Source organism: Engraulis encrasicolus, chromosome 17, assembly GCF_034702125.1.
Source record: "Engraulis encrasicolus isolate BLACKSEA-1 chromosome 17, IST_EnEncr_1.0, whole genome shotgun sequence".
Lineage (NCBI taxonomy): Eukaryota > Metazoa > Chordata > Actinopteri > Clupeiformes > Engraulidae > Engraulis > Engraulis encrasicolus.
Genome location: NC_085873.1, coordinates 49201848 through 49226847, shown reverse-complemented (window position 1 = coordinate 49226847; position 25000 = coordinate 49201848). Strand labels below are relative to the sequence as shown.

Genomic DNA, 25000 nt, shown 5'->3' with positions numbered 1-25000 from the left:
TTCTCTTCTGGTTATGCAATGGCCCCTAAGTGGAAGGACATGAGTCAAGGACACCTAGTATTAAGTGATAGAAAGATTACTAATAGATTGTCCATCATGCTAAGCCCTCACTGTACCTAACTTGTCAGAATATTACATTCTGAGTTAGTAGGCATCAATGCACAACACCAAAGGTACACCCTATTGCATTGTAAAGTGACACAAAAGACCACCACTGTGACAAGTGTGTTTCAGTGACAGATACGTTTAGGCAACCTGGCCAGATGCATCTAACCGGGCAGTGATAGAAATATGTATACTAGATTGACTGCCATGCTAAGTGTTCACTGATTTTAGTGTTAAGTTCAAACTGCTTCAGTGTTAAATATAACACTGTGAAGCCATATGTGCTCTACAATAGTGTCAAATATAATAAAAGAGTCAAAGAGTCACATTTAACACTAAACTCAGTGGGGCCATATGTGCTCAGAAGAGTAAATTAGCATTTCAAATTTCACTGTGTACATTTGCCGTCATATATTGACATATTTGGTGTGAGACTGGGTTGTTGTTGCTTACCTTCCTTTCTTTCTTTGTCTGTCTTTCTTTCTTCCCCTTCTTCCTTGCTTCCCTTCTTCTGCATCGTCCTCCATTTAACCCATTCCGTCCTAAGCCCTTTTTGGGAAAGGGGGCCCTCTTCCTATGAAATCCTAAATATCTCATCCTTCGAAGCACATGAAGTGGATTACATTTTAAAATCCAAGACCCTCCCCTTGCATTGTAATATGTTCATTCCGCTCTAACATACCCACATATTTAATAAAACAGTTAAAATCTCAAAATCCTGAAAAACCCATATATGTGCTTCCAGGACACAATGGGTTAAGTGGACTGGTTATGCAATCACCAAAACACTGTGTGATAATAAGACATAGTGTAGTATCTAGGTGTGTGTGTGTGGGGGGGGTGGGGGGGGGGGAGTTATGGTATGATATAATTGTTCGTATATGTGCATGTTTGGATGTAGGCTACATGTTTACATGTTTTGTGGTCCAGTCCTGCATGTTAAGTGTTTTTATGTTTGTCTAATGTGTTGATATGTGTTCTTTGTGTAAACGCTTAGACTCTCTGTGCCCATACCAAATTTCTCTCTAGAAGAGACAATAAAGGCTCATCCTATCCTATCCTATCCTATCCTACACGAGGCGCTGGTACGGTATCTCAGTACATTGGCTACTATGGGTTCGCACTGGTACTAAACAGTAAAACAACAACAGCATTGGCCGAGCACATTCCAGCCCAGAGGCGCATTTTGTCACCAGGTAAGGCAGGCAGCCGCTTGGAGCCCTCAAGCCACTAGATGGTGAAAAACAGCTAAATTTTCAACTATAATCGCGCCAATTTCCTTCGAATGTTCATTCACTTGGGTTTTTGCTTGGGGCCCCCACTGACACTAGAATCGCCTCTGCTCCAGCCAATGCACTAATGAATGAATGAACTAGCTGTGTCATTAGCAGACTGAATGATGTCCCTACAAGACCCCAACAGCTGTATTACATAATAACAGAAGAAAAAAAACAGGCGGGAAAACAAAACAAATGGACCAATATGTCTTGCCCTGGTAAATGTAGCCGCCTTGCTTGCAGCCCCTTCCTTTCCGCATTTGTCTAAAGAAAGACAAGAAACATCGAAGAAAAAAAAAAAAGATGCCACCAGTGTGGAGTGTGAAACAGCAGCAGCCAGGGCAGTTTCAAAGTATTTGGGAGCCCCAGGCAAAGAGGGACTTGGAGCCCCCTTTTGTGTCTTTAAACTACTCGGGAGCCCCCCCCCCTCAACTATTATTATTATAAGAGAGCTTTTGATAGCAGTATCATGACACTTTTCGCTCATTGAATTTAGGGTGGTTTTGCCTCATTCACAAAGTTGTCACTGCTGTCATTTGAATACCCTACATAACCAGTCATTACCAAGGGGAACCCCCTTTCAGCTGGGGAGGGCGCCCAAGGCAATTGCCTCGTTTGCTCGCCTGCCAGGCCTGAGCAGCAGCAGCAGCAGCAGTAGCAGCCAGTAGCCCTGTCAGAGCCTCGTCAGAAATGGGGCGCTGCTAAAAATACTAGCCCACTTAGCGCTCCTCCTCTTCTCCTCGAGTGGGGAGCGGCGCTGTGTGCTGTGTGCTGTGTGCTGTGTGCTGTGTGCTGGGCAAGCCCGCTGCTGACAGCTTTGGCCGGGCCCGGGACAAAGTCATCTGAAAGGGCCCCCTACTCAATACATACAATGTAAATGGGACCCAATTCTGGGCCCGGGACAACATACCCCTTTGTTCCCCCCTGTCGGCGGGCCTGGCTGTGTGCTGGGCAGGGCTGCTGACAGCTTTGGTCGGGCCCTGGACGAAGTCATCTGAAAGGGCCCCCCCCCTACCCCCCTCTTCCCAATACGTACCAATTAATGGGGACCTAATTCTGGGCCCGCTCTCTCCCTGGGGCCCGGGACAACTGACCCCTTTGTACCCACCCTCTTGACGGCTTCTGTGCTGAAGCTGGAGGGGCGCGACCGGGGACATTATTAGAACGCCTCTAGAACAATACGGAACACAGCTCAACAGACGGTACCGTACACCACTCGTTGCCACCGCTGTCGTTCAGGGAAGCTGGCAGGAGGGGGGACAAAGGGGTCAGTTGTCCTGGACTCAGGAAGAGAGGAGGCCCAGAATAGGGCCCTCATTACATTATATCAAAGAATCGTACTATAGGAGAGACACATACTTCAGGGTCGCTCTTTTCCGGTATCCATGTGAGTTGGGTGAAGGCTTCAAGTTTTGGCAAAGGACGCGCTCAAATTCTTGGTAAAAACGAAAGTAAGGAAGAAAAATCCGCACTCACAAACTGCGTCTCATTATTTATTTATATTACCACCATGTCCAAAAAGCAAACGCAATGAGACGCAGTTTGTGAGTGCGGATTTTTCTTCCTTAAGTTGGGTGAATGCCTCTGGAGACCTTCAGTTAGGAGACCTGCGGAATCTTGAGGTTGAGAATAAATGGAGTTGAGTTAGCGCTGTAGATGGCGGTAGCACACTTCTTGTGCAAACACCACAAAAAGACAAGAAAAAGAAGGAGGTGACAACGTCCCCTTAGGAGACCAAATTTGAGCACACTCCTTTGCATTGGGTGGGCATAGTTCAGTGGTGTAGTCTACGTAGAACGCGGGTATACAGAGTTTACCCACTTCTAAATTTCAGGGATTTCAGTATACCCACTTAAAATTGATTGATCCACTATTTTGAATGGCACAAATATATACAGTATACCCATTTCAAAAGATGCTCAAATATACAGTATACCCACCATAAAAAAGTAGAGTACACCACTGGCGTAGTTTGACATATCTTTCTCTCCCATACGATTCTTTGGTTATGCTTGGGGGGGGGGGGGGGGGGGGGGGGTCCTTTCATATGACTTTGTCCTGGGCCTGGCCAAAGCTGCCAGTGGCCCTGCTGTCGTTAGTAATGGGGATCCATGGGGGTGGGGGTGGGGGTGGGGATGAGGCTGGGTCATCTTTATCATGTCCGGGGAAAAAAAGGAAAAATAAAGAAAAAAGAAAAGTCTTTGCTCAGCAACTTTGCAAGTTATTCTTTACTTTCATCTAGACCATCCCGTACAGGGACTCAAAGCTTTTCTTTTTTTATTCTAGTTCTCTCTCTCTCTATCTCTATCTCTCTCTCTCTCTCTCTCTCTCTCTCTCTCTCTCTCCCTCTCTCCTGTCTTTTTAGTGCAATTTATGTCAACAAATTTGGTGCAGGCTCATTGAGGAAGAATAATGGTCTGACCTCCCCCAGTCGCCTACCCCTACAGTATAAGAGCGTGATGTTACGAAATGATACAGGACAGTAACCCACATTAGATGCCGCTCCCAACATGATCTCGAACGAATTGCGTCTCATTTCTCACGCAAACATGGATGCCGCTAGAGGGGGAAAGATGTTACAAATTCTAAGGGCCCAAGCACTGACAAGGGCCCAAAATTCCAATCTTTCATAGGGCCCAACATTTCTGGTGGCGCCCCTGCACGCAAACCAAAAACTGAAATTGCGTTGCATTTACGACACATTCTCTTTGACACACATGCGCAGTGGTCATGCAGCTGTCCGTGACAGGTTAGGTTTAGGGAAAGTTTTGGTCAGGGCACAAATTTAAAACTCAGAAACGTGGCATTACTGACAGGTTAGGTTTAGGGATGGTTTTGGGAAGGGCACAGTTGTAAAACTATGAAACATTGCATTACTGACAGGTTAGGTTTAGGGATGGTTTTGAGAAGGGCACAGCTAGACCAATCAGAAGTTACCTATGTGCTCTAGACAGCAGGGAATGCGTCGGAATATGTACGCAATCTTGGATGTTGGTTTGCGTGAGAAATGAGATGCAATTTTTCGAGATCAGGCTCCCATCTCAAAGATGCACAATACCACTCAGTGCAGTTCACCCTGAAAACACCCTGCTGTGTCAACTACAGCAGTGGTGCTCAAACTGTGGTACGTGTACTGTACCACTGGTGGTACTTGAGACATCTCTGGTGGTACGTGGAAGAATTATTTTTTCTGTGCATTGATTTGAAGGCTGATCATCAAGTTGTTGCAGTCGAAAATGTCTCTTTGGTCTCACATTTTGTAATATTGAACTGATATGTGAAAACATATAATAAAGAATAATAGGCAAGCAAGACATTTAAAAACAAACTTGCACTGAATGTGACCTATAGCTGTTGATGCCGTTATGAACCTCTCCTGTATTGACTGGCAAAAGTGAATATGGAAGGCCTTTGCTGCGATATTGTAATGTTGGTTGTCAAGGTGGTACTCAGAGAGCTCAATATTTTCTCGAGTGGTACTTCACACAAAAAGTTTGAGAACCACTGAACTACAGAAACCTAGCCAGGCCACGCCCCCTAGTGACGCAACACCTTGGGCGTGGCTTCTGGTCAGGCCAAGAGCAATGTACTGTAAATATCATTTCTGATCTCTCCAAAAATCAGGAACTCCACCCACTTTGTCGGACATCCGTCAACCAGTAGCAAACCTATAGGGAGACGGGTCAAGAATGCTGTTTGGGAAACGATAAATGTCATGCTCTTTGTCAGACCAAGTCTCGGAGAGATTTGAAAGTCGATGATAATCAGGCTAACAGAAACCTGCAGTATGGTTAAGGAACTATGGTACAACTGTATTACTTTATTATATATTCTCTCTCTCTCTCTCTCTCTCTCTCTCTCTCTCTCTCTCTCTGTCTCTCTCTCTCTCTCTCTCACACACACACACACGCGTTGAAAATGCCCCTCTTTCTCAAACTCAATATCCTAAAAACCCTATACTACGCATTCAATGGCAGTCTGACTAGTAACTACAGCAAACCTATGGCAGGTAAACTCTAGTACATGTGCACGTTCACAGGTACGCACACACACACACACACACACACACACACACATGCTGAAAGTACCCCTATCTTACTAAAACGTAAAATCTAGCACCCTACTACGAATGTGAATAGATATTGCAGTCAGTACTGACTTCAGCTGCAGTAGACAAAATATATTAAAAGTATCTAAAGTTATGAATCACTGCGATAACTACCTCAGTAATAACCTCAGTAATAACTGCCATAGTAATAATCAATTCATGGTAAATGGTAAATGGACTGCATTTATATAGCACCTTTCCACTCCTTCGAGCACTCAAAGCGCTTTACATTGCATGCCTCACATTTACCCATTCACACTCACATTCACACACCGGTGGCCGTGGCTGCCACGCAGGGTACCACCCTGCCACCAGGAGCAATTTGGGTTAAGTATCTTGCTCAAGGACACAACGATGGAGTCAGGCCGATCGGGGCTCGAACCTGCAACCTTCAGCCTTTGGGTTGCCGAACGGCCCCTCTACAACCCGAGATACCATTATTGTATTGTATTATTTCACAAGCTAACAATGGTGATTCATTGATTTAGTTAACACTTCCCAGCCTATCATAACCATCACCTTTACATATTATCTGGGCAACGCAATGCTCAGTCCGCACGTGTGTGTCAGCATAATGCAGGGGTGATAGTGAAAAAAAATCCTGAGCCTGAACTTTTTCCCCTGCTCTAACGACGACGACAAGATACTGCATAGTGATGTAACGTATGCCTATTTTGACACATTATTCAAACATTTAATAGCCTGTGTATGATAATTATTCAAGCCTGATAGTAGAAGAAAACCCTGAACCTGTAACACTTTCTGAGATAAGAATAACCTAATGGCTAATTATTATCAATGTTTTTATTTTTGCAAACTCTGTCAAGCCTGAAATCAGGCATGGAGCCTGAATACTATCAGCCCTGATAAGGCCTTGTGTAGGAGTTGACCATTGGGATGGCTTGTTGTGCTATTCCGCTTACTTAGGCAACAGCACCATCTGGTGGAATTAATTGTTACAACAGTGACAAGTTTAATCTCGTTCCACTACCACCCTGGTACAGTGTGTTAAAATATTGTACAGCCTTGAAAGGATTAATATACATAGTCATTACTTTATTCGAAGGACCACTGTGTAGGATGGTGGCCAGAGTAGCTATTGCGACTATGCTGCTCTTTGAAACTCTGCTGCCTATTGCCAAATTTGATCTTTTCAGGAATATTTACTAAATAATAAACTAACATTTACCAGTATGACCAAAGTACATTAAGCTTTGCATCTAATAAAAAAATATATTTCTGGAAATTCATGAAGAAGATCCCCCTTTCCCTTGGGGCGCCATTGGGGGCTGCCCCCTTGCACGGGTGAAGTATAAATGCAATTTCGTTGTGTGCAGTGTGCAGTGGACACTTGTGTGCTGTGGAGTGCTGTGTCACAATGACAATGGGAGTTGGAGTTTCCCAGTTGGGCTTAAATGTCAACCTTTTTAATACATTTTTTAACCTTTTCACCAAATTGTCTACTATTAAAAATGAAAAAGTAGGTATCACGATATAACCAACTTTTGCGATACATGTATCGCAAGTCGTGATATCGCGATATCGATACATTTTCGATATATTGTGCAGCCCTAATAGCTGGTACCATTTATTCCGCTGTAGCTAATGAGGAAGACCAACTCTGTACTGGAACAGAAAAGCAAAAGCCAAAAAAGAACCCTCCACATATTTGATACCACCAGCGCAGTCAGCTGTAAGACAGGCCAGGCCCGTAGCCAGGGGAGGTTCGAGGGGTTCATTCGAAACCCCCCTCCCATCCCCCACCCCCACTCGAACCCCCCAACTATGTTGCATCCCACTTTGACTGGAAGGCCATTTCATAGACAAATACTGTCAGATAGCAGTAACTGAGCCAACACTGGGCCGACACTATGTGGGGAGATAACTCATTTGAAGCAATTCATGTCCATTTATGTTAAGAGTGGGGAGCAACAGACAAACAATTAAGGACAGCAACAACAGACTTGCGATAAACTTATAATGAATAAAGTATGTCTAAATTAAAATATTTTAGTGTGCTAGTATTTGGGAAACAGTGAGCAGGGAGCCAAATAAAGTCCACTTTTGGGGGGGAAAGATCCCCCCAACCACAATGCTGGCTATGGGCCTGACAGGTACACTGGTCTACTGCTCAGTTGTAAGACAGGTACACTGGTCTACTGGTTACCTGTAAGACAGGTACACTGGTCTTATGGGCAGCTGTAAGACAGGTACACTGGTCTAATGGTCAGATGTAAGACAGGTACACTGGTCTTCTGGTCAGATGTAAGACAGGTACACTGGTCTTCTTTCCAGATGTAAGACAGGTAGGCCTACACTGGTCTTCTTTCCAGATGTAAGACAGGTACACTGGTCTACTGGTTACCTGTAAGACAGGTACACTGGTCTAATGGTCAGATGTAAGACAGGTACACTGGTCTTCTGGTCAGATGTAAGACAGGTACACTGGTCTTCTTTCCAGATGTAAGACAGGTACACTGGTCTAATGGTCAGATGTAAGACAGGTACACTGGTCTAATGGTCAGATGTAAGACAGGTACACTGGTCTTCTGGGCAGCTGTGTTAGAAGGAAACTGTGTTTCTTTTTTTTACTTCTACTTTTACTTTTGAGATCTGAGCATTATATACAGTATTACTAAAAAACATGTTTTAAAATATCTTATATATTGTATAATATCTCATATAATGCTGAAGTCATCCAACAAGTAGAGTTCGGAATCGATCAAAATTTTCTTGATCGATTCAATTCCGATCCAGAAGGTCACGATCCAATTCAATCCACGATCCGATTCGATTCGATTCAATATCAATCTTCTGTATTGCTGGGTTGTCACTTCAATATTCCTAGAGTTCTAAGACTGGCTCTAAAAACATAAATATCTCAGCCTTTGATGCCAACACAAACATGAAATGCCATGATAGCCTACATGAATGTGGAAGAGAGCTACAGGATGTGCTTAAGAAAATAGCGCCTATAATCATCTGCAAAAGATCGATCCACAAAATTGTGAATCGATATCACACTTTTCGAACATGAATCGATATTGCATCGTGATTCGATCTTTTGAACCCAGCCCTACCAACAAGTGTCCACTATGAGTACACTGTGGTTTACTGTATGCTGTGGGCAACAGTGGGTTTCATTACGCTGCCAGAGAAATCACCATAAACCAGAGACATTGTCAATATGTTTTCACAAGGCTATTCAGAGATGGCAAATCTTTCACCTTTTTTACTCGTGACATTTTATTCGTGAGCAAAACAAAACAAAACAAAAAGGCACGACATCAGTAGAAATACAAATCACTGTAATTGAAAACTGACATTTTGATCAGCCAGAACCTTCAATTCAAAAATAAATAAATAATTCAAGGCAGTTTATCAGTAATAATTGATATAGTGACACCTGCTGTGACATACCACTCAGTCATGGAGTTGTGTTTGGAGGATGTGTTCTGACTACCATAGCAACAAGCCTGTGGTCTTGACGACTGCAGATACTGTTCAGTATTCTGACAACAAGATAGGGGTGCATTTCTTGAAACCATAGTTGCTTAATTCGTTAGCAACGGCACTTTGTTGTTTCAATGCAATTTCCCATTGGCAACTACCCAAGTTGCTAACTGTCTACTCTAAACGACTACACTTTCAAGAAATGCAACCCTGATTATGGCCTTGTGGTCTGACTGCGGATCCTGTTCAATACCTTAGAGTCTAGACACCCGGGTCTGACGCCGGGAGTGCGTTACAATATGCGACCTTGCCTCCTCCACTTGTGCTTGTCTCCTCGTACCAGGAAGTAATATGTCATGATGACATCACTGACACAGCATTATATTTCAATATCTTGCAAAAGCTCAATTGTAAAGTCTTTTTCTCATTTGCAATTGGGATAGTGAATGAAAAACAGTCCCTCAAAAGTTGTTGTGGCTAGGCTGACAGCTGGGAAACTTTATCGTTTTCTCCACGGAGGAGGGGCCAGGAGGCGGGACGAGGAGACAAGCACAAGTGGAGGAGGCAAGGTCGCATATTGTAACGCGGGTGTAGTCACTTCTCTCCTCTTTCAATAAACCCTTCCTTCGCCACCTGACAACTCCTGGTATTCTACTTCTGCCTGTCAGCGTCTGCAAGAACAAAACATTTTGGCAATGTTTATGAGTCCCATTACATTAGTGTCCACAATAAGGCTTCAAAGTGATGTCACATCCTGCGATGTCATGGGACCTCACAGCGTTTTTTGGCGGAAAATGTTAGCATGTAATCCAGTGGCGATATTAAAATGATATTTCGATCCCCTTTGCATTGTGCCACGATCTTCACGTATGTTGTTTCTGATAATGCGTATAATTTTTCGTACAAAACACCAAATGATTTAGAAGGGTGTGTTTCGTAAACTTTTTCAGGCAGATGGCCTCGGAACAAAATATTAATACTTCTGCATGAATAATCTAAATTTAGCTCCTTAACCCATCGCATATAATGACTGGAATCAGAAGATATTTACTCGCTACCATGCTATTAGATGGTCAGCTAAGGTCAAGTGAAATGCGGAACTAAGGGGGGGCGGGACTTTCAAGCCCTATAGTTTAATGTCATTGTTCAGTGACTCATCACCATTGGCCAAAAATGTAGCTACCGTGCGCCGTTAAAATACACAGAGTGGACAGCTGTCATTACCGTCATCATGTATTTGGTATTGAGTAGATCTTTGTTTCATGAAGACAGCACTCATAGTTAGTGAACATTCAGTTACCAATAAAAAGTTGAGGATTATGAATGTGTTGAAATTGAAGACAATTGAATATATTTAATTAAACATACTGTAAGAAAAATGTCTTTTATCAATTTTTTTTTCGTAGGTATTTCACCATTTTTTACTCACTCACTCTATCACTCACTCACTCACTCACTCACTCACTCACTCACTCACTCACGCGCGCGCGCGCAAACGCAAACACACACAAACAAAAACCAATTAACCCAATGTGCCATCAGTCATGCCATCAATCACGACATGGTCTTCCCGAACAGGAAGTCAGCGTACTCCTTCCTGCGTATGACGCGGTGCATCTTGAAGGTGTTGGGCGACGTGTTGGAGTAGGCCATCATGTGACCTTTCAGTTCCTGGAACGCCCCCTCGCTCACCAGCTGCACCCTCATTGGTCCGATGCTACCCTTGAAGCGGAAGGACTTGTAGACGGCCGAGTCCTCTTGGAGACAGTGGTCCAGCTACGTGGAAAGGAAAGACATACTCAGATAAAGTAGAAGCAAAACAACTTAAATTCTCATTAGCATGACTTGTAGACGGCCGAGTCCTCTTGGAGACAGTGGTCCAGCTGTAGCAAAGGAAATACTCATTAGAAGGACTTGTAGACGGCCGAGTCCTCTTGGAGACAGTGGTCCAGCTGTAGTAAAGGAAATAATCATTAGCCTAGTAAACCAGCGCCACCCGCTGGACACTTGCCTGGGTAACACCAGACCTAATCACATGTGAGATTAGGTCTGGGGTGTTGCCTATTGTAAATTCCGTAGGGGCCGGAATACTTGGCTATTATGACACACTGCCCTGCTCTCTTGATTGGGCAGAGAAACTGTAAAGGTCGGAATGCTTGGCCATTATGACACAGGGCCCATGATCTTGGACGTTATGAGTCATCCTCGCCAGACTGTCTTTCAGATCGAAACGATTGTGTAGAACTAAAGGCAGTATGGGAGTTCCCAGGCTACCTGGACACCAGGCTAGGAAATAATCATTAGCCCTTCCCCATCTCTCTCTCCCCACTCTCTTCCGGTCACCCTCTTCACTATACTATCTAAAGTAAAAAAAGACAATATTTTTTTTTAAAGAAGGACTTATAGACGGCCGAGTCTTCTTGAAGGCAGTGGTCCAGCTACGTGGAAAGGAAAGACATACTCGGATAAAGTAGAGGCAAAACAACTTAAATACTCATTAGAAGGACTTGTAGACCGCAGAGTCCTCTTGGAGACAGTGGTCCAGCTACGTGGAAAATAAATTCTTTCATCAGAAGGACTTGTAAACAGTCTAGTCCTCTCCGAGACAGTGGTCCAGCTATGTGGAAAGGAGTGGTGACAATCTAAGCAACAATCTGCCATTTTTGAATATTCCCCATAGCATAACAGTAGCAACCTTATCATTAGAAGTCCACATAGACAGTGTCATAATTACGAGCTAGGAATTAAGGATAAGATGTCTACCAACTCTAGTAAAAACAATAGATGAATCTTTCAAACTGCATCTTATTATAAGTCTGCAATTTTTCCACTTTTGACCAATCAGGGCCCCCCCGGTAGATGGGGGCCCCCAGGCTGCAGCCATATCTAGCCTGTGCATTAACCCGGCCTTGTGTAACAACCTTATGATTAGAAGGACTTGTAGATGACTGAAGCCTCTTGGAGACAGTGGTCCAGCTACGTGGAAAGGAGCAATAACAATCTAAGCAACAATCTGCCATTTTTTAACTTTTCTGATGCACTGAGTAGCTTCTTCGAGACCTCAACTTGTAAAATCTGCCAGAAAAAGAAAATCACTAAAAAATGAAAAAAAGGGTCTTAAATGGTGATTTTCACAGTTTCACCCTGGAAGACCTATGACCCTGGAATTGAAATCCAGTCACATTTTATCCAAAGTTGCAGGTTGGTAGGTTCAGAGAAGACAGTTAAAGACACAACAAGAGAGACATGTTGCCCCTCCTCACCTTGTATCTCTGCTCCTCACTGAGGTTCCGTACGCCCTTCAGCTCCACGAAGACCTGGTAGTGAGGCTGGGCACCTCCACAACTCTCTCCTGCAATGCAATTCAAGTTCAAGTTCAAGTTCAAGTTTATTTAGCCATATCAACAGTATAAAAAATACAGTTGTTAGGAATGTTCCTTGGTGTGCTCACACAACAACACAACAAAAGACACAAAAACAGGGGGGGTACACAAATAAATAAACAGGGAATGGCATACAAAACATTGGAGACATAGAAAAGGAAAGTGCAATGGAATATTTAAAGTGCATGGTATGTACAGAACAGTAGTAGCATTGTGCAAAGTAACAAAGGAGGTAGGAAGGCCAGGTAGTGGAGTAGCTGTAAAGTGCTAGTGCGTATTTAAGTGACGGATGGCTTGTGGGTAGGTACTGTCCCTAGAGCGTGTGGTTTTGCTCGGGATACTGCAGTACCTTTTCCCTCAATCAATACACACTCATTAAATATACAACATGAATCAATCAATCACACAGGTACTGCAAAGGTCTGCTATCTCTTAGTTAAGACACTCGTTCTTTTTTCAAAATATTTCAGCAAGTCCATCATATGCTTACTTGTGCTTCTGTCCAAGTGTTTATGCTATACTATCTACTTTTTATGGCTCCTGATTCTATTTTTGATCTACCATCCTCACTGTTTAGTTCAGTGTTTCTCAACCTTTTTTTAGGCGAGGCACCCTTTCAATTCATGAAAAAATTCAAGGCACCCCAAACCAACAAGCCGCAACATGGCATCGCATCCGATACCACAAAAGCTTAGAAAAAAAACACATTTGAGACATCACACGACCTACGTTCGAAGTTGCAGCTGACTGGGGCGACCTATATTTACTATCGTGCGTAAATGGCAGATGAAAGATTCCACTGACTAGCATTAACTTATCAATTTAGACAAATATGTATTATGTTACATAATTTATTTATCAGCCACGTTTCCACGGCACCCCTCAGGGGGGCCCGCGGCACCCCAGGGTGCCCCTGCACCTCTGTTGAGAAACACTGCTCTAGTTGATCATTCCTATGACTATAAGAAGACATTTAAAGTACATTATTCAGAGGGAGAACATGAGGGAGGTCTAGAGCAGTGTTTCTCAACAGGGGTGCCGGGGCACCCTGGGGTGCGGCGGGCAGGGCTGTAGTCAAGTCCACCTTTGTAGAGTCCAAGACAAGTCCAAGACCAGTACTAGTCAAGTCCGAGACAAGTCCGAGTCCAAAGAGGTTCGAGTCCGAGACAAGACCGAGTCCAAAAATATTCGAGTCCAAGTCAAGTCCGAGTCACATGTCGGTCAGTGTTTGACAATGAAAAGGATGAATGTCAATAGTGTGAACCTTAGAAGATAACCTATATGGCATGGATGTGAAGACAAACTTGTTTGTTATTGGATTTCAAGCTCCACTTTACAATCTATGATGGCCAGTGTTCTAAACAAATTTAATGACAGACCCGGCGAGTCCAAAAGCCTAATTTGGCAAGACCATTGTCCGAGTCCAAGACAAGTCCGAGTCCAAACAATACAGAGTCCGAGACAAGTCCAAGTCCATAAAAAAACGGACTTGAGACCGGACTCGGGCCGAGTCCGGACTCGAGTACTACAGCCCTGGCGGCGGGCCCCTCTCAGGGGTGCCCCGGAAACGTGGCTGATAAATAAATTATGTAATAGAATACATATTTGTCTAAATTGATGCTAGTCAGTGGAATCTTTCATCTGACATTTACGCACAATAAAGTAAATATAGGTCGCCCCAGTCAGCTGCAACTTCGAACGTAGGTCGTGTGACGTCTCCAAGTGTGTTACTTTTCTAAGCTTTTGTGGTATCGGATGCGGTGCCATGTTACGGCTTGTTGGTTTGGGGTGCCTTGATATTTTGCATGAATTGAAAGGGTGCCTCGCCTAAAAAAAGGTTGAGAAACTCAAGAGATCAAGGTCAAGAGAACTCCACTATCCAGAGAGCCACTCTCCGCAAAGCAGTATCTTTCCAGTTTGGCCAAAGGCCACAGGCTCAACTGCTAGACTGTCTCACAGCTTTTCACACACCCTCACCCACATTAGACATACATGCACGGATATACAGTGTGGGTCGCATTCCAATATGCTGACTCCCGTCCTCCACTTGTGCTTGTGGCCTCGTGTTTTGCTGACGCCCCGCCATCCGTGGAGAAAACAATAACGTTTTCCCGCTGTCAGCCTAGCCACAACAATTTTTGGGGGACTGTTCTTCATTCACCATCCCGATAGCAAGTGAGGAAATTACATTAGAACTGTGCTTTTGCATGAAATTGAATTCATTTTTCTGTTATCAGTGACATCATCATGAGGTCACAAGTAGGTAAGTGAGTGAGGGAGGATGGAAGTCAGCATATTGGAAACCACCCATAGTCTACAGAATTCCATTACCCAGGATTCCACTCTCTCGACACAGCAGTAGTCCACCAGGTTGGCCCCAGGCCACAGACTCAACTGTTACATTTTCTCACAGCTTTTCACACACAAACGTACATGCACAGATATGGTCTAGAGAACTCCATTACCCAGAATTCCACTCTCTGCACAGCAGTAGTCCACCAGCTTGGCCCCAGGCCACAGGCTCACGGCCCGCTTGAGGGCCCCCAGAAACAGGGCCTCCGACACCTTCTCACCGCGCACACTCAGCATCTGGCCTCGCCTGTGTAGAGGAAGGTAGAGGGCAACAAGGGCACTTCATTAATCCAGCAACGCACCAGGAAAGCCACTCCTCACACACATGGTCTGTTTCATACACAGACGCTCACACACAGACGCACAGACACAGACAGACAGACAGACAGAGAGACAGACAGACAGACACAGCCTCACATACAAGAATAACATAAGCAGCATAAATTATCACACACGGAAGAGAGAGAGAGAGAGAGAGAGAGAGAGAGAGAGAGAGAGAGAGAGAGAGAGAGAGAGAGAGAGAGAGAGAGAGAGAGAGAGAGAGCGAGAGAGGGGGAATGGGAGAAAGAGAGATAGATAGAGAGAGAGAGACAGAGAGAGAGAGAGAGAGAGAGAGAGAGAGAGAGAGGGAAAGCAAACACAAAGAGAAGAGAAAGACAGAGAGAGAGAAAGAGAGACTGAATGTGTTGTTCAGCATTACCTGTATTGAAACTCAACCACTGGGCACTTGTTGTGAAAGCCAACCACCTTGAGGATGTCTCCCACACGATATCTAGTGAGAAGGAGAGACACAGCAAAGCAAAAGGGTCATTTGACAGTGCATTCATAAATGTAGAAGTCCTTCTAGTCAACATCATGCCATCCAAACAATTGACCACCACCAGACATTTTGTCCTTTTTGAGCTGCCCGTCACTGACTGACAATGTAATGCAATGCCGGGGGCATCTGGGGAGTCTGAGGTGGTAATTTGTTTGCACTGTTTGGGTTTTGTACTATTCTACTGCATGCAGATGGGTTTTACATAGAACCATTTAGTCTGCTCCCTCCTGCCTATAAAAAACACCTCATCTGGGCCTGTGCTTGACCAAGATAGTGTAAAAACACAATTTTCAAGGATTTTGCTAAAATAGCCCATCCACTGCCATTCAAAATTTCAAGCATATTGTGCAGCCCTTTTTTTGAGATTTTACAAGGGCATTGTGTTAATCCAAAGGAACAATTCTGCCAAAGCAGAGCAGGATTTTGAGACGTTGGGGCGTTTGATGCACCCTAATATATACTAGGCAAAGGTACTGACCTGAAGAGTCCGGATGCATTGGTGACCACCAGCTCGTAGTTATTATTATTATTATTATTATTATTATTATTATTATTATTATTATTATTACCTGAAGAGTCCAGATGCGTTGGTGACCACCAGCTCGTAGTTGTTATTATTATTATTATTATTGTTATTATCATTATTATTATTATTATTATTACCTGAAGAGTCCGGATGCGTTGGTGACCACCAACATGTAGTTATTAATATTATTACCTGAAGAGTCCGGATGCGTTGGTGACCACCAACATGTAGTTATTATTATCATTATTATTATCATCATCATCATCATCATCATCATCATCATCATCATCATCATTATTATTATTATTATTATTATTATTATTATTATTATTATTATTATTATTATTACCTGAAGAGTCCAGATGCGTTGGTGACCACCAGCTCGTAGTTGTTATTATTATAATTATTATTATTATTATTATTATTACCTGAAGAGTCCAGATGCGTTGGTGACCACCAGCTCGTAGTTGTTATTATTATAATTATTATTATTATTATTATTATTATTATTATTATTACCTGAAGAGTCCGGATGCGTTGGTGACCACCAACATGTAGTTATTATTATTATTATTATTATTATTACCTGAAGAGTCCGGATGCATTGGTGACCACCAGCTCGTAGTTGCTATTATCATTATTATTATTATTATTATTATTATTACCTGAAGAGTCCCGATGCGTTGGTGACCACCAGCTCGTAGTTGTTATTATTATAATTATTATTATTACCTGAAGAGTCCAGATGCGTTGGTGACCACCAGCTCGTAGTTGTTATTATTATTATTATTATTACCTGAAGAGTCCGGATGCGTTGGTGACCACCAACATGTAGTTATTAATATTATTACCTGAAGAGTCCGGATGCGTTGGTGACCACCAACATGTAGTTATTATTATTATTATTATTACCTGAAGAGTCCGGATGCGTTGGTGACCACCAACATGTTGTTATTATTATTATTATTATTACCTGAAGAGTCCGGATGCGTTGGTGACCACCAGCTCGTAGTTGCTTCCCTGCTGCACCTCCTCCATCAGGAGGGTCTGGGGGCTCTCCTCGTCCAGCGAGGCCTCCGGCAGGAACTCACAGAACATGGAGCGCGGACACAACAGGTACTGTCTGCTCTCCTCCCTCTCAGGCCACAGGTTTACACCTATCAAACCTGGAGAGAGAGAGAGGGGGAGATGGGGAGAGGGGGGGAGAGAGAGAGAGAGAGAGAGAGAGAGAGAGAGAGAGAGGGGGGTAGAGAGAGAAAAGGAGAGAGAGAGAAAAGAGAGAAAGAAGACAGAGACAGAGAGAACATGGTTAGTCATGGAGCACGGATACAACAGGTACTGCCGGCTCTCCTCCCTCTCAGGCCACAGGTTTACACCTATCAAACAAGGGGGGAAAAAAATAAAAACAGAGTTTGGAAGAAAAAAAAGAGATGGAGAGAGCAGAGAGAGAGGGGGGAGATGGAGAGATGGAGAGAAAGACAGAGGGGGGGGGGAGAGAAGAGAGAGAGAGAGAGAGAGAGAGAGAGAGAACAAAGAGAGAGAGGGAGAGAGGGAGAGAGAGAGAGGGAGAGAGAGAGGGAGGAAGTAGAGAGAGAGAGGGAGGAAGTAGAGAGAGAGGGGGGGGAGAGAGATGGAGGGAGCAGAAAGAGGAGGAGAGATGGAGGGAACAGAGAGAGGAGGAGAGGGAGGGAGAGAGGGAGGGAACAGACAGAGAGAGAGATGGAGGGAACAGAGAGAGATGGAGGGAACTCAGAGAGAGAGGCGGGAGGGGGGAGAGAGACCTTCAACACTCCTTTATTGTGAACCATTGTCACCACTTAAAAAGTGTACTTTACATTACATGCATGTTGATCCTTCCATTCACCATAAAAGGGAGTAAACCTCTCCTTCCCCATTCCCCCCATCACCCCCCATACCCCGGATCATTACCACCTAAAATTAAGCTTACCACCATTACAGATTGACCAAAGTCCCTTATCTAAACACCATTTTTTTTCAAACAAAGGAGAGAGAGAGAGAGAGGCGGAGAGAGAGGAAGAGAGGGAGAGAGGAAGAGGGCTGAGATGGAGAGAGAGAGAGGCGGAGAGAGGGAGAGAGAGAGAGAGAGAGAGAGAGAGAGAGATGAAGTAGAGGGAGAGAGAGAGAGATGGAGGGAACAGAGAGATAGAGGGAGAGAGAGAGAGTGTGTGTGTTAGGCTAAGGTTTTAAGGTTACTGTACGCACGTGCAGGTGCACACACACACACACACACACACACACACACACACACACACACACACAGACACAGACACACATGCACCCCCCCCCCCACACACCTACCCTCGGTAGCTGCATAAAAGGGTGAGTAGAACGGCACTCCTTTGCAGTAATGCTGCCTCAACATCTCCCCATAGATCTGATTGGAACCAGAGTCCACCGCCAGCACCAGGTTCAGCTGGGGCCAGAGCCGCTGGGCGATGCCCAGGAAACCCTCCTCTCCCTGGGCACGCAGCTCGGCCGCCCTCCCCGGGTCTGGAGCCATGAGCTTCTCCAGAGCCGAGCGCACCTCCGGCTCCAGCTGCAGCTGAGGGTTGACCCGGCCCAGCTCGATGTCCGCCACGAGCTCGTCCCAGCGCTCCTGAGGAGAGAGAGAGAGTTAAGGGCGAATATTAAAGGAACAGTCCACCCTTTGTTTTTTTTTTCTCGATTTTCACATATTTGCAATATTTCGAACTATTACACATGAATGAACATTCATAAATGTTCTTGTTCAGTAAGCAGATTGACATTATTGACATCTCGTAAATGCAATGAATTCCTGTCATAAAGTGCAATTAATTCATTAACATTTACGGGTTTAACCAGATAAGCTTTTGCAGCCAAAACTGTCAATGACTTGTAATTCAAAATGGTGAATTTATATGGAATTTATATCATACTTGTAGTGCGTTTTAATATGCGACCTTGCCTCCTCCACTTGCGCTTGTCTCCTCGTCCCGCCTCCTGGCTCCTCCTCCGTGGAGAAAACGATAAAGTTTCCCAGCTGTCAGCCTAGCCACAACAACTTTTGAGGGACTGTTTTTCATTCACCATCCCAATTGCAAATGTGAAAAAGATTCTACAATTGAGCTTTTGCAAGATATTGAAATATAATGCTGTTGTCAGTGATGTCATGACGAGAAGCAAGTGGAGGAGGCAAGTGGAGGAGGCAAGGTCGCATATTAAGATGCACTCTTGGATACATTGTGCAGCCCTAATGGAAGCCAAGGTTGAAATCGACGTCTGAGTTTGGGATCCCCAACCACAGAGCGGGGAGGCACGCCAAGGCGTTACCAGACAAATAGAAGTCTGTTGTTTACAGATGCACCATATCAATGTGAAAGCAGCTTTCCATCAAGCTGTAGATAATATTTTTAAATAGTTCAGATCGACATCCCCTGCGAGAAAACAAATATATGGTTTCCAGACTATGTCCCACTTGTAAGTAGAGTAGAGTAGAGTATCAAAGGACCACTTCATTCAATTTCAATACGCTGCTGTATTGCTCACGCTACCCTTGACTTGTCAGTACCAGGTGATGCCACATTTTTCGTCTCAGCCCTTTCTGAGATATGAGCTATTCTAAAGGGGGCAGCGTTTGTTTACATTTTTAAAAAAGTTAACATAGGCCTACTCCAAATATTTTCCCAAAAGGTACCGCTGTTTGCTGATGATGTATAACCTTTTGAATGTTTTTGGGAATAATGTTTTTGAATAATGTTTTTGAAATGTAAACAAACCGCTGCCCCCATTGCAATGACCAGGATCTCGGAAAAAGCTGAAAAAGAAAAAAACAACAACTTAGGTACTGATAAGGCCAGGGTAGTGTGAGCATTACAACTGCATGTTGAAATTGACTGAAGTTATCCTTTAAGGTGTCCAGTAGCATGCATATTGCATACAGGTACATAAATACAGAATACACAAGACATTACACACAGCTCACTCTTACATACGTTCAGCCACAAGGCAGAGTCAAGAAAAGATACTAGAGCTGCTAGACTTGCTGCGGGTGGCGGCGCACCAATAGCCAGGCTACCACTTACCTGCAGTGCCCTGAAGGCACCAATAGGCAGGCTACCAGTTACCTGCAGTGCCCTGAAGGCACCAATAGGCAGTCTACCACTTACTGTACCTGCAGTGCCCTGAAGGCACCAATAGCCAGGCTACCACTTACTGTACCTGCAGTGCCCTGAAGGCACCACTAGGTAGCCTACCACTTACCTGCAGTGCCCTGAAGGCGTAGAAGACGGTGGAGGCGAAGTTGGACTCGATGGTCCCCATGCTGCGGTCCTTGAGGGCGAACAGCAGGTGGAGGTAGAGAGTATCCTTCTCACTCGGCACCTGTGGAAAGTGATGTGTGATGTGAAAGTGAAAGCAAAGAGGTTGGATATATAATAAGAGGATTCGAAACACGGCCACTCAATGCAAAAGCGTGTGCTCAAAATGTGGTCTCCTAAGGGGGCGTGGTCCCTCCTTCTTCTCTTTTGTGGTGTTTGCACAAGACGTGCGCTACCGCCATCTACGTCGCTAAGGTGACTCCATTTATTCTCTACTCAAGACTTAGAAGGTCTCCTAATCGAAGATCTAAGTGGATCTAAAGTGGATACCGGAAAAGAACCCGCCTGCTTTATCTCACCCCTATATACGATTCTCTGGTGAAAGTGAAAGCCAGATTGGGAAACTCCAACTCCCATTGTCATTGTGACAGAGCACTCCACAGCAGCACACAAGTGTCCACTGCACACTGCACAAAACGAAATTGCATTTTTCTCATTTGCAATTGGGATGGTGAATGAAAAACAGTCCCTCAAAGGTTGTTGTGGCTAGGCTGACAGCTGGGAAACTTTCAGGATCAAAAAATGAGAATAAATTCTCTGACTAAGGCACTCCAAATTAAAATGTCTGCTGGGAAACTTTATCGTTTTCTCCACGGAGGAGGGGCCAGGAGGCGGGGGCGAGGAAACAAGCACAAGTGGACGAGGCAAGGCCGCATATTGTAACGCACTCCTCTAGTCTTATATTCTATCTGTATGGGCAAGGAAATGTCGGCAAATGTCCCGTCCCGGGAATCGAACCCGCATACCCGCATGGTCGCCCGCATAGCAGTCCAGTGCCCAGCCATTAGAGCTAGAGCTGCACAATTAATCGAAAATAATCGAAAATCGTGATCAAATCGTGAAATCGAAGTCGTGATTTCAATCGTGATTTACTCGTGGCAATAGTGACCTACCTTTGAGAACGTCCTTGAAGCCAGAACATATTGAGAGGATGGTGTTTCTGGCCAGAAATCTGTCCACCTAAGTTTCATGCTATTGCCTTTATATAATTATTACTATTCATTTAATTTTGCTCATCCCGTATAGAATTCATTCTTGGTTATATTTCATCTTTGTTATAATTTTCAAAAAATCTGCGAAAAATCAACAATCGTGATTAATAATCGTGATTACGATTTTGACCAAAATAATCGTGATTATGATTTTTTTCCATAATCGTGCAGCCCTAGTTAGAGCCACTTTGGACCGGGTTTTTACTTTCTGAGAGCGGGATGTCCGCCCCTGCTGTTTCCTACTCACCTTGAAGGCGTGCTCGGGGGTGGTGTAGAGGTGGAGCATGTGGCGCGAGGAGGCGGGCGTTGATGAGTTTGGGCCAATAGGGATGCCCGCTGGGGAGTGGCGCAGCGTGGGCGTGTAGAAGAGCTTCAGGGTGCGCTGGAGGCTCTCGGTGGCGGGGAAGGCGCGACGCATGGCGTCCAGGCATATGCAGACACCCTGGAGAGAAGAGGGGGGGTGGGGGGGCAAACAAGGTAAGGCCAATTTATACTTATTGGCGCTGACGGTTGCAAAGCCTCTGCAACCATCTGTGCGCGACTACTCCCCCCGCGCAGAGGCTCTGCAACCATCGTCGCGCGCCTCAAGAAAATCCTGACTACACGTCAAACGGTTGCGAAGGTCGCAGAGATAAGGCGCTGTGATTGGTCGTCTCGCTACTTCCTTGTTCTTGTGGCGCCACAGTTCTCTGGTAGTTTACGAGAGCCAAACTGTCAATATTCTGTGAAATATGAACGCTTCTTTTCTAGTGTGTGTAAATAGATGAATCTACAATGACTGAATTAGTAAGTAACAAACAAACAACACATCAGTTTAGCACTCGCTGCACAATGCCTGCAGTCTGACTACTGTACTGTAGCCTTGTAGCTATGTAGTCAAATGTGGCTAACGACATGAGACCTCGTGCGCATATGTATAACATCAACAGTGCTTAAGCGACCAGAATCAGCGGGCGCCGTTGCTGAACTATAATCTGCCCTTAAGGCTTATAGACATATGCACACACACTGTACAGGGGGTTGGTGGGGGGGGTGTAAGCGAGAGAGAGAGAGAGAGAGAGAGAGAGAGAGAGAGAGAGAGAGAGAGAGAGAGAGAGAGAGAGAGAGAGAGGGAAAGAGAGAAGGAATGATTTAATCTAACAGGGGGACAGAATTGAGTGAGCTCCAATCAATTTGTGTGTATTGAGAGTGCAGCCCTTTCAGATGATTTGGTCCCCGGCCTGTTCTAAGCCGCCAGTGGCCCTGCACACTCACTCACTCACTCACTCACTCACTCACTCACTCACTCACTCACTCACTCACTCACTCACTCACTCACTCACTCACTCACTCACTCACTCACTCACTCACTCTGTCTGTCTGTCTGTCTGTCTGTCTATCTGTCTAGAATCAAATCAAATCTGATGGTCCTTTGATGACTTGAATAAACACATTCTCTCTCTCTCTCTCTCTCTCTCTCTCTCTCTCTCTCTCTCTCTCTCTCTCTCTCTCCCCTACCTGCAGGAAGAACTCAGTGTTGGTGTCCCTGGTGCTGAGTAGCATGCTGCTCTGTCCCGAGGTGCCCGAGGTCATGGCCAACACCAGGGGGCGCTCTGCGATGACCACGCCCTCCTCCCCCTCAGCCACGCGCCGCACCAGGTCCCTGTAGTGTTCGTAGCCCGTCACCGGGTGGCGCTGGCGGAACACCTCACAATCTGTGGAGTCAATGACGCAAAGTTGAGAAATAGTAACAGTTTTATCAAGTCTTGTTACTTATATTCATGTTGACTGTAACATGTGATGTAATTGTGTAGCCTGATAAACCAGACTAAATGTGGATGTCTAATTTAGTCTGGCCTCGATGCATAATACATCCGAAGATTGTTGATGAGAGCAACCTTCCCTCAAAAACCTGCCCACTTTGATTCAAAACACATCTTTGCGTTGTAATTGGTTTGCCAGATTCATGGCATTCTGGCTTCATTGAATCATTATGCGAGGCCAGACCCACCCGTAGACAAAACATTTTGCCGTCCAGCGGGTGGCGCTGGTTCACCAGGCTAGTAATTGTGATGAAAATAAAGTCCCTCTGGGGACAATAAAGGCTTTCCATCTACAATATCTATCCATCAATCTGTCAATCTGTCAATCTATCTATCTATCTATCTATCTATCTATCTATCTATCTATCTATCTATCTATCTATCTATGTAGTGACCAATACCAGATACAAAGTCATGTTATTGAAAACCATTCACAAGTAACCACGTGCATGACACTGTCACTTTAAGGGGAGTGGTCATTCGATTCTGAACTTACACAACGTCTGATTTGCAGTTTCATTCAATCTAAATGAACCTTGAAAACGTGCAATAATTACATTGCAATACTTGTATATGTAGCTTACTTCCGCGTGTTTAGTTTCGTAATTTTAATGTGGCAGGTGCCGAATGCTGTGGTTACCCAACGTCTCCTGGACGCGGTCAACTCCTAAACGCTGTTTGGACGTTGTTACTGTGTTGTTTGTTGTTTGACACCTTGTGTGCTGTAGCGTGCATAGTGTTGGCCATGTGTCCTTACCTTTAATTGAATCAAAGTCATACTGTTTCCCGTACAGCGTGTCTTTGTTCTTCTGTAACCTTTTCAAGAGCGTCTCCTCTTGCGCGCGCCGAACGTCTTGTGTATCCTTCTCCAGTTTTGCTCTTTGCCTCTTCCCGAGCCAACCCACCAACTTGACGGCGAAGTACTGGCTCAGGAGGCCGCCCAAAGCGCGGTTGTCTCCCTTCACTCTCCCCCTGATGTCTTTCCAAATCAAAGCCATTCCACCAAGAGACAGGACTGCGACAGCACTTGGTAGAGGACGCACCATGGCAGCAGACAGTCCTGTTACAAAACGGATAAGTTGCAGTTATGTAAATAGTTCACAAGATGGTGCTGTAATGCCATTTCAAACCGGGGCATACTGCACTACAGTGGAATAGTTTCCAGAACAGTTTCTCTTTTGACAGCTTCCGTTTTTCTAATACGATATTTGGGTAGCCTACTGTAGTATATTATACTTATGACGTGGTCCAATATTTATAAGGAGGTAACATTTAAATTTCCAGTAACAAGAGGTGTCTGTCACTTGCCATGTCAATACCCTATTACAGTTACTGTAAACTCACATAAACGCGTCTTTACAAAAGGCCCGCTACTGGTTGGTGATGCGTTTACAGTTGTTTACGCATAGAAAAGTCTCAAGGCTGTATGTGTTCACTGAAGATGAACGACCACCGAACACACAAACATCCGATATCTTACCGACATACTGACCGACCACGACCATAACAGCTAGAATCCCAACAATCCCCGAGTACAGGATCACTTTGGAACCAAGTTTTTCCATCCTCTCCAAAGCCTCGTCAAGATGACCAACGTGAAATGAAATAAAACTGGTCTATCTATGCCATGTCTTTCTCAAAACAACGTAACTAATATCATCAAATCACTCATATTTGCTGTCAAATGTTGCGCAGTTTAACTTGAATATTTTAGCTCAGCGTTTGTCATACGCAGGCAAAAGTCTGTGCGCAGGCATGTTGCATTTGTTGGCAAACAAGCTTTACTTCCTTATTCCAACATTAAGCAGCATGACATCATGCGCA

General features: G+C 44.6%; 1 protein-coding gene across 1 annotated transcript; it reads right to left on the bottom strand.

The window, feature by feature from the left end:
* Window positions 1-8720: 8720 nt before the first annotated feature.
* ghdc (GH3 domain containing) lies at window positions 8721-24954 on the bottom strand. The gene is made up of 11 exons (XM_063220809.1): window positions 24657-24954; window positions 23934-24236; window positions 22872-23068; window positions 21622-21816; window positions 20267-20386; window positions 18344-18641; window positions 16998-17190; window positions 15379-15450; window positions 14792-14925; window positions 12207-12295; window positions 8721-10719 (listed from the first exon to the last, which is right to left on the bottom strand). The coding sequence occupies exons 1-11, from the start codon at window positions 24739-24741 to the stop codon at window positions 10498-10500; spliced, it is 1908 nt and encodes a 635-aa protein (XP_063076879.1). The 5' UTR covers window positions 24742-24954; the 3' UTR covers window positions 8721-10497.
* Window positions 24955-25000: the final 46 nt, after the last annotated feature.

Excerpts from the sequence above, each read along its gene's own strand:
- ghdc (XM_063220809.1), bottom strand. The coding sequence starts at position 24,741 with ATGGAAAAACTTGGTTCCAAAGTGATCCTGTACTCGGGGATTGTTGGG. Across the intron at positions 21,817-22,871 it reads ACACTGAGTTCTTCCTGCAG|GGTGTCTGCATATGCCTGGA; the intron begins GTAGGGGAGAGA and ends TCTTCTCTCCAG. Across the intron at positions 15,451-16,997 it reads AACGCATCCGGACTCTTCAG|ATATCGTGTGGGAGACATCC; the intron begins GTAATAATAATA and ends CCTTCTCACTAG.